General features: G+C 43.8%; 1 protein-coding gene across 4 annotated transcripts in view; it reads left to right on the forward strand.

Annotated features, from left to right (window-relative positions):
• Positions 1 to 13,877, forward strand: part of ARHGAP6 (Rho GTPase activating protein 6) — a 502,134-nt gene that overhangs the window by 473,267 nt on the left and 14,990 nt on the right. For all 4 annotated transcript variants that reach the window (XM_049873118.1, XM_049873119.1, XM_049873121.1 and 1 more), the window contains exon 10: positions 11,414 to 11,511. In XM_049873118.1, the coding sequence (XP_049729075.1) occupies positions 11,414 to 11,511 (98 nt within the window). The remainder of the gene's footprint in view (positions 1 to 11,413; positions 11,512 to 13,877) is intronic.

The raw sequence follows: 13,877 nt of genomic DNA on the forward strand, positions 1-13,877 counted from the left end.
TGGCTGCATAATGGAACTCAAGTGCATCCCCTTTTGGTCTCCAATGCTGGTCATTTGACTGAAGTCATGGGAAGCTAGGCAGTTTCAGTAGTTGCTCCCTAAACAATGGTCACTCTTTGGGGTCATTTAATTATTCACTTAACAGTGTCCTTGCTCAAAGTGTCACTGAAACCCTTTCTTCTGGGATTCTATCTGTGGATCTCATGTGTTGTAACTATCCTCTATGATGGCACATTCTCCAAGAGCAATCTTGACATCTTAGCTCCTGCGTGAAACTTTGCCTGTCCTTCACCTGTCCTTCCTGTGTCCTTCCCATGTCACTTCTCTGTACCTTGAACCCCATTACTTGCCTTTGTGGTGTTTATCTTATTCAACATTGTGTTACAGTAATTTATGAGTAATTCCCCTAGTAGATTACAAACTCATTTCAAACAAGGGCTGTGCCCTTGTTATCTCCTCTCTGTATCCTCTGTATACTTTTGGAAGGCCCTCCATTTGGCAGTCATTCAATAAATATTTTTTCGATTTGTATTGAATTACCAGTTCCTGTTTTCCTTCATAAAACTGCATTACTTGCTCCAACTTCCCTTGAAACATTAGAGCAAATGCCAACTCTCTTCTATTTCTGTTCACCACTCAAATTGCATGTCAGAATTTACAGGAACTTTCCCCCATGTTCCTTCTCCCATATCTCTTGTCATTTTGTAAACCCTTGCCATAAATCCTGCCTCCTCCACTCCTACGCCTCTCGAGCCATTTGTGACTTCTTCAATGGAGCGTGCTAGTTCCCTGCTCTCAACCCCTTTAATGTTTTGTCTGTATTTATCTGGTGCCATGCATTCGATTTATTTCCGTGCTTGCCATATACCAATTAAAAAAAAATTTGTAAATTTGAAAGCCAGTGGTGCAGAATCCTTGCCCTCTATGTCTCACCTGTGTGATCATGAGCAAGTAATTCAACACTCAACAGTATCAATTTCAGCTTCTGTGAAACGGGAGAAATAAAAATATGGCCTAATTTCAAGGTGGCTACCAAAGTCTGTTGATATCTGAAAGCGTTCTGCAAACTGTAAAATTCTATGTGCATGTTTATTACTAAGTATATTGGTTAGGCAGCGCAAGCTGCCCCAAATCTCAGTGCTTCAACATAAGACACACAAATATCTCGCTGGTAGAAAGTTTAACTTGATGTTTGGTGGACAGCCTTCCAGGTGGGGATTTAAGGACCCTGGTTCCTTGCACCTCGAGGCACTGCCACCCCCAAGGATTTTAGGGGCCAAACCTAGAAGGGGCATCCATCCCATCTGCTCCCCGAGAAGCCACAGCTAACTGCAAGGGAGGCTGGAAAATGTGTTCTGGCTGGGTGACCAGGAGAAAGAGAACATGGAGTTATCACAGTGACAAGTTCGCTGAGGCAGAGTGACTGCATCTTACTCTTTGTGTCTGAAGCACTCTCTCTCTGTTGCACACCATAAGCCCTCAAAAATGGTGCATGGAGTCATTGATGCTATATACATTTCACACTTCAGCCAAAATCCTCATAATTAATTACATATTTGGATGAATCAAATGTCTGAACTTCTCAACATTTTCCTCAAGTTTTAAGTCACGTATCATCTTGCCAAGTAGTCTTGGCATCGTTCCATGCTGTCTAGCTTTTTGTTCTAACAAAATAAAATAAGCGGCTCTCTTTGATCCTATTCTATTCTCTAAATTCTGTATTCTAAGCAAAGTTCTCCTGCATATCTATCCTTCCACAAACCATCAGGCATTTCTTGTCCTCTCAGATACTGACAGAACACTTCCTAGTCTCCTGGAAAGTACAGCTGCCGCCATTTGGATTGTGGCATTCCTCTGTTTCCCGTTCCCTACTTCCTGGATTACTAAGGACAGCAGTTTTTGCTGCTAGCTGTGGTTGAGTCAGCCCTGACTCAGGGCGACCCCATGTACAATGGAGGAAAACACTGCCCAGTTCTGCACCATCCCCATGATGGGTTGTGAATCCTACCATTGTGATCTATAGGGTTTTCACTGGTTAATTTTTGGAAATAGATTGCCAGGCCTTAGTTCCTAGTCTTTGTTCTGTCTTGGTCTGGCAGCTCTGTTGTAACCTGTGCAGCATCCTAGCAACACACAAGCCTCCACTGACAGCCTGGCAGATAGTAAACAGCAGTATTCTGCCTTTTTCACCATTTTCCAAGTCTGATCTTTGTTTGCAGTTCTCCGTAAGGATTAATGTCGAGAGTGTCTTGGGTAGTAGCTCATATTTGTGTTCCGCATTTGTGGTCTTCACTTCTCAACGAGACCTTCCCCGGCCACCTTCTCTAAAATCACAAACCTCACTCACACCCATACTCCCTATCCCCTTTCCCCACTATGTTTCTCTCATTAGCACTCACCACTAACTTGGGCTACTAAAGACTCCCCACTAGAATGGATACTCCAGGATGAGTTTTTGTCTGTTCCCGTCTATTTTCCGGACTGTGTGACTCCTGTGTCTGACACATGGTAGGAGCATAATAAATAGTATTTGAATTAGTGACTGACTCTATGGTTTTTTTTTCTATGGTAATTCTGTTTCATATGATTTCCATGTTACCAATTCTTACTCCCTAAACATGTGGAAAGGTTTGGGCATGGAGGAATTAAAGGTAACCTTTTCAGAGTACCTTAGCCTTTAACAGAAGCATTCTTAATCTCCTTGGACTGATTTTGGGAATTGTATACTGAGAAAGAGGACAGTGATTTGGGAAGGAAGGTGGGTCAAAGATTCCAAGCCCGGATCAGTAGAAAGATACTAGCTCTGGAACTAGAAAACTCTGTTACAGCCCTACGTCTGCTGCACGTTAGCTACCTGACCTCATCTCCTTAGATTTCTATTTCTTTAATATCATAGGGCTAGGTTTGAATGAATGGTATCCAAGAGCACTTCTAGGTCTAAAAATTACATGGTTCTCTGCCCTAGTATGGACTTCCCCTCCTTTATTCCAGAAAGCACAGAAGAATTTTTAGTTTATCTCAGCATATTTGGCATTTCGTAATCGACTTGTTTATACCAAGGCTGGTGGTTGGTTGGCAGAACCGACCTGTGTGGATAGACAAGCATTGCATCATGTATATGGTTGGTGTTTGTTTCTGTTTTTCTTTTTTAGAGAAGCTTCCAGAATTATGACGGTATTTTCAAACAAGGAAGGATAAAGCTAGACAGGAGCTGATGGTTAAAGGTAGTTAACAATTGTGGAACTTCATAGTCCTTGAAGGGATTTATGAGCCGGGAAAGGGGAGCATCAGTGCCCATTGATGTTAGAAAGGAAGATGTGCTAGAGAAGCCAATTGTGAACTTGTCCTTGAAGGCAGAATGCACCCTGGAAGCAGCGACTCGACATAAGAATTGATGGAGGGGATGTAGTAACCCACATTAGTTCTGACTGTCCTAATGTTGTCCATTTCCTGACACTGAGAATGCTTCTCACAAGTCGCCAGTATCTGAGTTAGTGGGAAAGGATGGAAAAGAACATGTCCTTGTGCGATAATCCAGAAGAGGCATCTGGATTCAGGGACTGACAGCAGTTCAAGAACCTGGCTAGGATGTAGTTTTCTGCATTGGTGACTTTTTAGGCACTGATTTGGCAATACTAGAGCTGGCAATATGTCATGATAACAGCCATTGTGATCACTCTACCAAGGAACCCAGGCAGCAGGTGGTAACAGTGGTTCTCAAACTTGAGTGTGCAACAGGGTTACAGGGAAACCTGGACATTCAGATTCCTGGACTACACTCCAGAGAATCTGATTCGGTAGCACTGGGATGGGACCCAGGCACCTGCACTTTCTAATGAACACCTCCAGGGAGCTCTGATGCAGATAATGTCCTAAGCACACCGGTATGGTGGAAAGTCCGTGAACTTGGCTATGAGCTACCAGATTCAAATCTCCACTCAACCATTTAATTGTTGTGTGATCTTGGGCCTGTGTTTAATTTCCGTAGCCTTCATTTTCCTCTTGTGAAAAAAAAATAGGATGAGGCTACCTACTTTGCTGGATCATTTTAAGAATTAGAAATAACATCATAAGGCACATAGGACAGGAATTGGCATATGTCGTCGGCTCTCATCCAGTCAATTTCGACTCATGGCAACCTTATATACAACAGAACAAAGCGTTGCCCAGTCCTACATCATCCCCAAGATCAGCAGCATGTTTGAGCCCACTGTTGCGGCTCTTGTGCCAATCCATCTCACCAAGTGTCTCCCTCGCCCTCGCTGGCTGTCTACTTCAGCAAACACGATGTGTGCTTCTCCAGCAACGGATGCCTCCTAATGACGTGTCCAAAGCAAGTGTGTTGGACAGTGTTCTATCGTGATCCACAAGGTTTTCATTGGCTGATTTTCAGAAGTAGATTGCCAAGCCTTTCTTCCTAGTTTATTTTAGTCTGGAAGCTCAGCTGAAACCTGTCCACCATGGGTGACCCTGCTGCGATTTGAAATACTGGTGGCATAGCTTCCAGCATCACAGCAACATGCAAGCCACCACAGTATGACAGCAGACTGACAGACAGGTGGTAGTGGCCTATACTAGACACTCAAAAAAAAAAAAGATAGTTGCTATTACATTAACTTGGTAATGTGCCTGAAACATTGCACCATCAAAACAGGCTGAGGTCTCCCCTTGGCAGTGAAGCCTCTCTTGACCTCTCTGTATGAAACTGGGACCTGGGCCTGCACATATATGCTTCTACCCCTCCCTCCGCTCTTTTTCTATTTCCTATAGTGCTTATCACCTTTCGGAGCACCTGCGTGGTGCAAACTGTTAATGTGCTCAGCTGCTATCTGAAAGGTTGGAGGTTCAAGTCCACCCAGAGGTCCCACGGCAGAAAGACCTGGTGATCTACTTCCAAAAAGCCATTGAAAACCCTCTGGAGCACAGTCCTACCCTAACACACATGGGGTCACCAAGAGTTAGAGTCTACTTGATGGCAAATTTTTTTTATCACCTTCTAACTCGCTATATAATGTAACTCGCTATATAATGTACTCACTTATTACACTTATCGAAACTTGAGAGAATGCAGACTTGATGAGGGCAGAGATTTTTGTTTGTTTTGTTCACTGGCATATCCAAAAAAGCCAGAACAGAACTCAGTAGGTGGTGGGTACTCAGTAATTATTTGTTGAATAAATCCTGCAACCTTTTATTGCTGAGAAAAAAATGTGGGTTTTGTTTCTGTGTGGTCGGTTGGCTGATCGGTTTGGGTTCAGTGCCTTAAATTTCCTTACCTTTAAATCATGCCCCTTCATTTCTGATATCCACAAGCATTTCTAACCTGCATAGCATAAAGCGATGCTTTCCGGGAACTAAAACATCAGAAATAAGCATATACAGACACCATCACTGTTATCACAGAGAGCATTCACCCACTCAATCGTCGACACGACTCGTTGTTCTGGAAGTTGTTCCTTCTGTAACTGATGTTGGCACCCTAGAAAAAACTCATATTGCTCTTGGGATTAATACGAGTTTCGAAGCCGAGTGGAGAAAACCAGCAGCTCATTCCAGGGGCCAACATGAGATGATTCCTACCAGTGCTTGTTTTTCCGAGAGGGCAGAGGAGGAGAAGACACCGCCCTTGAGGGCTGATGACAAGCCCAGTGAGCAGGAGACGTGGGAAAGCCAGTGCATTCCCACCCGCTGGGTCGTCAGCCTGAGCTGGGGACCAGCACAGTGCACGTGGGAAATTCAACTGAGAATGACTGGGAGCAAGGGTCAGAGGCCAGGATGAGGACTCCAAGCTCGGAAGCCAAGCTTTGCTTGGTGTACTCTTCCTTCTCCGATGCAAATTGCATTTTCTTAAAACCTCTTTTGCATGCAAAGTCAAATGGAGTCAAGCATGATCCAGGCCATCATACAGGAAACCACCCCCTACCAACATATCCAGCTAATTAGATATGATTTCCATCTCCTTTTTTCTATAGTAAGAGCAATCACTACCTATATGCCGGGGCTTGGGCTGGTCATTAGGAACATCATTGGCTAATTTACTTTTGCCACCATTTCATAAGGAGTAAGCCAGATTCCCGCCACCTGTGTGTTGGTTTGTCATACTGTGGTGGCTTGCGTGTTGCTATGATGCTGGAAGCTGTGCCACTGGTATTTCAAATACCAGGAGGGTTACCCACGGTGCACAGGTTTCAGCGGAGCTTCCAGACTAAGACAGACTAGAAAGAAGGCCTGGTGATCTACTTCCAAAAATTAACAAAATGAAAACCCTATGGATCATAACAGAACATGGTCCTATATAGTGCTGGATGGTGAGCCCCCTTGGTTGGAAGGCACTCAAAGTACACAGCGGCCGCAACAGTGGTCTCAAATATACCGAGAGTTGTGAAGATAGCGCAGGACCAGGCAACCATTCACCATGAGTCACACCCAGCTTGACAGCGACAACAATAACAAGCAAGCCAAGTCCCTTTGGCTATCAGGCAGCTACTAAGTGAATTATTTCTACAGCATGATGCCTCCCTACGCAGAAGGGGGTCTGTTTAAGGGGAAAGAAAGAGAACATTTACTTTAGCCTGTCTAAAAATGAGGAGCAAAGAAGACCTTTAACAGCACAGTTCTTCTGGAGTAATTGTAGTTCCAGCCTACTTGATGCTCAAGACAGCAGGTGGCTGCAGGAGGCAAGATGTGTCCCTACTGAGACCAGCTCACATTGTCCCTGTGTGCCATGAAAGAGCACAGGTACTGTTGGTGTCCCACACAGGTGGCGGGGAGCAAAAGCATACCCCCCTGGGCTGTTTCTACATCCTTTAACCCGTTACCATGGAGCAAAGTCTGCTCATTTTTCTGCATCCTCCTTACCTGCATCATCCCGTGAGCCCTGGGGTCTTCTCTCCCAATTGTCAAAGATGCATCCTGGCATGTATCAAGCACTTGAGAAATATTCGTCCAATTTAATGCTTCTCAACCCTCCAAATGCACCGTGGCCTTCCTAACCCACCACAACAGAGCCACACAGAAGGTTCTCAGCTGGCCCTGCCTGGGTTGTAGCTTTTGCTCGTTTTGTAGCTTTTGCTCCCATAAAGAGCAAAAGCGATTTCTTTCCGTGTTTGTTCACAAAAAAATGTCACCATGACTTCCAGTGATATTTACTCGCACTCGGGAGTGTTAGCGTTTTAAATGCCAAAGCAGGATTCTTAGTCAAGTGAGAAGTGGTGGATTGGTGCCTAAACCCAGTGGCAAGGGCAGATAGGGCTGGGTCCTGGGAATTGCTCTTCTAGAAGCCCTTAATGGTTTGCTATGGTGACTTAGTAAATGGAGAAAGCTCTCACCATTTTCCCCTCTCTGTGGTTTATGGAATAACTACATCACAGCAGTTATACCCCAGGCAATCATTCAAGGTTTCTGTTTTAATTTGAAAGGGTAGATTTTAATTGTGACAGTTTTATTCCTTCATGTGTGCACTGTTTACATTTCATTCTCAGAAGCGGGAGAGGCCAAAGTTCTTTTGATTTTTGGAATAGCATTATGCTATGAAGGAACACATTAAAATCTAAGGAGTTGAGGCTCCAGATAAACACATCCATAAATGGTGCCCTTAGAAGATATCTAAAATTACTAAATAGTTGACTAAAACCTGACAGAGATTTCCATGTGAAACAATAAACTTAAGTGAAGATGGTCTTTTGGCTGCTTTTTACTTCTTGATTTTAGACTGCAGAAGTGATTTTTTAAAAAAATCACATTTTTCACTATTGTGTCCCTTAGTTTCCATTTTGTGATATAAAAAATTCCCAAAGCCAAAAAAAAATTTTTTTTTCATCATCTGAGCCATACTTTTTTGGCGGGGGGGTTTGTCTTGACAGAGTCCTGGTGGCACCATGCTTAAGCGCTTGGCTGCAAACGGAAAGGTCAGTGGTTCGAACCCACTAGCTACTCCACAGGAGAAAGATGTTGCTTATTGCTCCAGTTGTGAGGATTTTCGTTTTCTTAATGTTGAGGTGCAATCCATACTGAAAGCTGTAGTTTTTGATATTTAGCACTAAGTGCTTCAAGTAGAAATTATCAATTGTTTGATTTGTTGAATTTGGTCTATAAAGTAAGAGAATGGAAACTCTCATCCCTGACCTGAAAGTCCTGCCCTCTTCTCTTTTCTTCCCATTTTCATTCCCAGGTCATTGCATACAGTCAGAGAGCTTTAAATTCCATCTATGTGTGTCTCCCAAATTTCTGTCTCCAGCCCGGACCTCTTCCCTGAACTCCAGACCCTCATACCCAAGTGCCTACTAGATATCTTCTTCACATGGATGTTTTACAGGCCTCTCAACCTTAATATGTCAAAGCCAAACTCCTAATCTTGTCCCCCAACCTTTTCCCCCTGCAGCTTCTCCACACCAGTTAATGGCAAGCCAGCCTTCTAGTTGCCTAGGCCCCAGACATTGAAGTCATTCTTTTTTTTCTCCTAATTTTTCTACTACTACTTCCCCCTTCTTCTCCTTCTACTTCTCCTTACTCTTCTTCTGTCCATCCATTCATCAGTCCATCCATTCATCCATTCAATAAATATGCTAACACTCTCAGTTCTATCTTCACTATCTCCAGGATCCAAATATTTCTCATCACCTCACCCTCCTGGTTCAGCACTCCATCATCTCTCATCTGGATTATTTCAACAGCTCCTATCTGCTCTCTTTGCTTCCTCTGCTTGCTTCCCTGCTTTCATACTCAAGTCAATAGCCAGAGTGATGTCAGTTCCTGTCCGTCCTCTGCTCAAACCTCCAGTGACTCCCCATCCCACTTAGAATGAGAGCAGATGCCTTTAACGTGACCCGTGAGAGTCCACAACATCTGGCCCTGGCCACCTTGCTGACCCACTTCCTACTGCTCGCCTCCTTCCTCACTCTTTTCCAACCTCGCTGACCTCCTCCCTGATCCTGAATCAAGATTTTTACAGTTGGTTTTTGTTTTCCCTTCCGCCTGGAATGATTTTCTCCATCTCCTTTACTAACCTCAGTTCTCTAATAAAATGTCAGTTTCTCTGTGGCCTCGCCTCCCCCCAGCATTCTCCATCACTCTTCTCTGCTTCATTTTTCTCCATTGAGCTACTCCATGAGGACAAGGGTTCTGGTCTGGTTTACAGCTGAGTCCTCAGCATCCAGTGCCTTGGCACTCAGTAAACACCACCAGGGCTCCTTACCAAATACTTAGGTAATGAATTAGAGGAATGGGGATGGGAAAAGGCCAAAAATGAGAAGCACAATGGTGCTGAAGTAGAGGATGTGTGAGGATGCCCCCTAGGAGAGGAGACCAGAAATATGTATTAAAGATAGCAAATAAGTGGAGGGCCTAAGCTGTAGGGATAGGAAGGTTTTTGAGTGAGCATGTCTTGATCAGAGCATTCTGACAAACATATAGAGAAGAAATTTGATGCGCATGTTGACGAAGATAGCTAGTACACAAGCTAGAAAGCTGTTACATCAGAGGAACATCAAGGATATATCTTTCCTTTAAACTAAAAATTCAACTCAGTCTAGCTTAAGGGATTCTTGAGTTCACATAGCCGAACAATCCAAGAATGAATATGTCATCAGGCATAGCTTCGTCCTGGACTCAAATGATGTCAAGAGATCCCTTTTCTCTGTGTCTCTATTTCTTGGTACTGTTTCCTCAATTGTTGGCATAATCCTCAGGCCCAATATGGTCACAAGATGACCACGGGGTCCCAGGACTTGTACCTCTTTCTCAGAAGTCTCTGGGGGCATTCTCATGGCTTTCCATTGCCTCTAATGGAATCACATGCCCATTGTTCACAGTCACATGCAACCACAGTGGTCTGGGGAATGGATCGACTTAGACTAGGGTGCTTTATCCTTGAGCTAAAGGTTAGGGAGCAGTTGATTGTCCAAAGGGAACTTGGGGTATAAGAGTTGCAAGAAGAGGAAAATGGAGGCTTATAATAGCCAACAGATGACCATTATTACAAAGGAGTATTTAGAACTTGGGTAATTCAGTTGGAATGGAAGAGGGAGAAAATAAATAATATGCATCATGAAGGTGAAATCAAGTCAATCTCCTGGCTCCAAGTGGGGAGGGAAAAGGATACAGAGGCTTGAATACAACTCTGAGACTGTGAGCTTGTGTGACTAGGGTTTGGCGATGTCATTAACAAAGATGCAGGATGAAGTAGGAGGAACAGATTTATAAGAAAAGGAAAAGAGTTTTCTCGTCCCTGTTTTTATTAATAAAATTGTTTCCAGTTTCTCGGAACTCAATAGCAAATGAGTTCTGCAAGAACCAGGAGGAAAATTCTTCCACCAACCACTTTATTCTCAGAAGATTTGCCCTTGTAGTCATTAAGAGTGTTCTCTCTGAGTCCACGTGTGAGAGAATCATAATGAAAGTTTATTTTCTCCCAATAGTTTTGGTTTCCTTTGGTTGGGTTACCAGCATCTACAGAGTAAAAAACCGAAGGAGTTGGGTTCGGTCTGCTCTCATCGAACATTTCCACCTGCCCGAGTCAGGGCTGTGAGGCTTCTTCTAACGCACTGTGGGTAGGGCTTAGAGAAGTATGTGACACTCATTTATAGAACTCTAGCGAATGCCTCATAGAATTAGGAAGCAAGAAACTATTAATTGGGCATGGACCGGGGTCCAGGAAAGGAGTTAAAGCAGCACAGAATGTTAAAATGGCATGTGCAAGTGGAGTAGCCAACATGTTTTTGTTATTGTCATTGTTGTCTTTGAATATTTAGTATGGGCCAGGTACTGTTCTAAGCTCTTAACATGTAATAACTCATTTAATAACCACAGCAACACTTTGTGATGAGTACTATTATTATCCCTATTTAACAGATGAGGACATTGAGACCAAGAAAAGTTATGTACCTTGTCAAAGATCCCACAGCTAGTAAGTGGTGGAGCTGGGATTCAGACATAGGCAGCCTGGCTCAAATACCCCTCCTCTTAACAGATCGACCATATGTTCTGGAACTGCCCAGGACAGTCATAATGTATGCCTGTTGTCTTGGCGTAATTACCACCATGAACTCCAGAAGATGTCCCCATTTAGACAATAAATTATGGATACCATACCTCTTAACCCACTATATTTTGCTTATCCCAAGCCAAGAAAATCTAATCTGAGCACCAGAGGCCTCCAAGTGATTAGATTGTGCCCCCAGGCATAGGAGGGGTGGCATTTTCGATTGAATATGACTATTTGGTAATCATCTGGCTTGTCTCTAGGATTAAATTGGCTGTACGCGTTGGTGTAGACTTGGTTTCAACCATCAAGTCACTCAGCTCTCTTACAACACGTATGGCTCTGTTTTATGCTATTGTGAAGTTGCTAAGGACCAGGTTGTACCTTTTCCAAAATGGTTTTATTCATGCCTCATCCATCCTTTGGCCCCTCCAGGTTCCTCCGGATCTCCAGAACGAAGTGCTAATCAGCCTTTTGGAGACTGACCCCGATGTTGTGGACTATTTACTCAGAAGAAAGGCTTCCCAGTCATCGTGAGTATTATAGTTTTTCTGTTTTCTGAATCTGTGTTGGGGATTTCTGTTTCCATTTCTAAAGAATTAGAAAGGTCTGCATAACTCCGTGCAGGGTGACCTGAAATGACATTTTGGCAGCTTTCTCCAAATCTGATCAGTCCACCTAACCAGAAAGTGCTTCAGTCTTACCGATCCACTTAGCACATTGGAAACCATTCTACTGGACTTTTTCTGGCCCCCTGCCCCTTCCTCTAGCCTGTTTAGGTGCTTTTGATTGTGTTTACTGGGGTGGGGAGGTGTGGTGGGAGAGGTGAGCCCTAACTCACTGGCAAGAAGCTCCAGGGTCTATGAAGTGCATTAGTGATTCTGCTTCTGAAATCCTGATAGCTGTGTTTATAGGCTCCTAAGGCAGCGCCTGGATGTGTCTTAGGGGTGTAGCCCCACCAGCAAGAGTGGCACATTGCTGAACCACAAGACAGGCATTAGCCGAGGTCCAATGGCCCATTTGAAATTAGAGGTGGGCACTCACTTGGCTCTCCTGTTCTCTGTAGCTAGTATCCTTTTGGTAAAAATGCACAGTGGTCTCCACATGTATCATGTTTGTGATGAAAAAAATGGATGTCATGCTGCAGGCAATGGTTGGGCACCATTTTTGCCCCCAAAGGAGAAGCTCTGAATTTTTGTAATAGTCTGATTTCGTGGTTAATACCAACACACACACATACTAAGGCAGAGTGAATGGGGGTGCTGAGCATTTGGTAAAGCCAATTAAGGAGATAATATCACATCATTAAACCAGGAGCCATGTCACCAGACCTTGACTTGGTGACAAGAATGTTGTTATCCTCTCATGAAAGTCATTTGTATTGTATTTCCAATCTACTGAATTTCCACAATTCTAAGACACATTTTCCCTATATTTTATCATCTCTGAATTTGGGATGACTCTTACAGTCAATGACTTGTCCTAATTTAATTCATAGCATTTTTCTTTCTTGGTTGGACATAAAATAATGCTATGTCTTATATTCGATGGTGTATTAGAATCAGTGACATACAGTAAGTTATTCCTATGTATTGATGTTGAATCTAATGAGTCAATTTCCATTTAAAGCTATTTTAAATATAAAAAAATTGCAAGGCTGTTTAGAGAAATTTGGTGAAGAGAAATTCTACATCGTGAAGTCCCCATTCTTTCCTAGATCAGTATGTTAATGTTGTCAGAGGCTTGTCTAGGGAAACTAGTGCCTATGGCAAGCACTGAAATTGAGCCCCTCAGAGCCTTAGTGAGGGTAACAAGCACCCGGGGGCAATCTTTATGTTGCCCCTCCCCACCCCAGTTTCTAGATGAATAGACATTGATAACAGCAACCTATCAGCAGAGGCTCCTTCCCCGCTCTTGTCTTGCTGCCTCAGTCAAGTGCCTTTCATATTTCTGTCCCCTCGGAATGTCATTCTGTGCCTTGTCTGGTACCCCCCAGGGGCAAGTGTTTCCCTCCCACCATGCTTGAGGAAGGACTGCTTGGTACCACACGTGCGCCCTCCCCCTTCAAGTGGCATCCAGAGCATGTGCCATACCTTAGATGCGCCTTGGAATGTTGTTGTGTGACGTCTATTTCAACTCATAGCGACCCCATGTGTTGCAGAGCAGAACTGCCCCATAGAGTTTCCTAGGCTGTAATCTTTATGGGAGCAGATCACCAGGTCTTTTGCCTGCAGAGCCCCTGGGTGGGTTCGACTGCCAACCTTGCGGTTAGCAGGCGCTAGCTAGCCCTGCTAAATTCAGCTTTGCCCCATTTCTTACTGCTGAGCAGAGAACTTTTGATTGGGTCGCCATTTCAAATGTCTTTTAAAGCCCACCTCTGCGCCAATTATCAGGTGAGACGATCTGCCTATATTCAGACCCCAAGTGCCACAAGTGAGTGAAACGATCTTCAGATTACATAAAATGGGCTGGCATTGCCTGGTCTGACCTGTCATATCAGAGTTGGGCTCAGTTCAATTTTTCCTAGATTTCTAACCCTCATCAAGAATAAATTCTAATTTCAGCTTTTCTTTAAAGCCGATCATGTATCGCCAGAGCTTTAATGAACTCATTCATTTCCCTCTCTTGTGCAAGAAAACAGACATGGCAACATTTCCATTTGCAAATCCCTCATTAAGTTGTGTTTATAACATAATCTGCAGGGAATCCTGTTAAAATGCTCTTGCTGAATTAGTAGGTCTGGAGGGCCTGAGAATCTGTATTTTGAACAAGGGCCCAGGTGCTGCTGCTGCTGCTGCTGCTGCTGCTGCTGCTGCTCCATGAGCCACACTTTGGGTATCAAGGGCTTAAAATACCAAGGCTTGTTCTTGCCCTTAAGAGCTTGCAGACTTGTTGACGG

The sequence above is a fragment of the Elephas maximus genome, chromosome X, assembly GCF_024166365.1.
Source record: "Elephas maximus indicus isolate mEleMax1 chromosome X, mEleMax1 primary haplotype, whole genome shotgun sequence".
Classification (NCBI taxonomy): Eukaryota; Metazoa; Chordata; class Mammalia; order Proboscidea; family Elephantidae; genus Elephas; species Elephas maximus.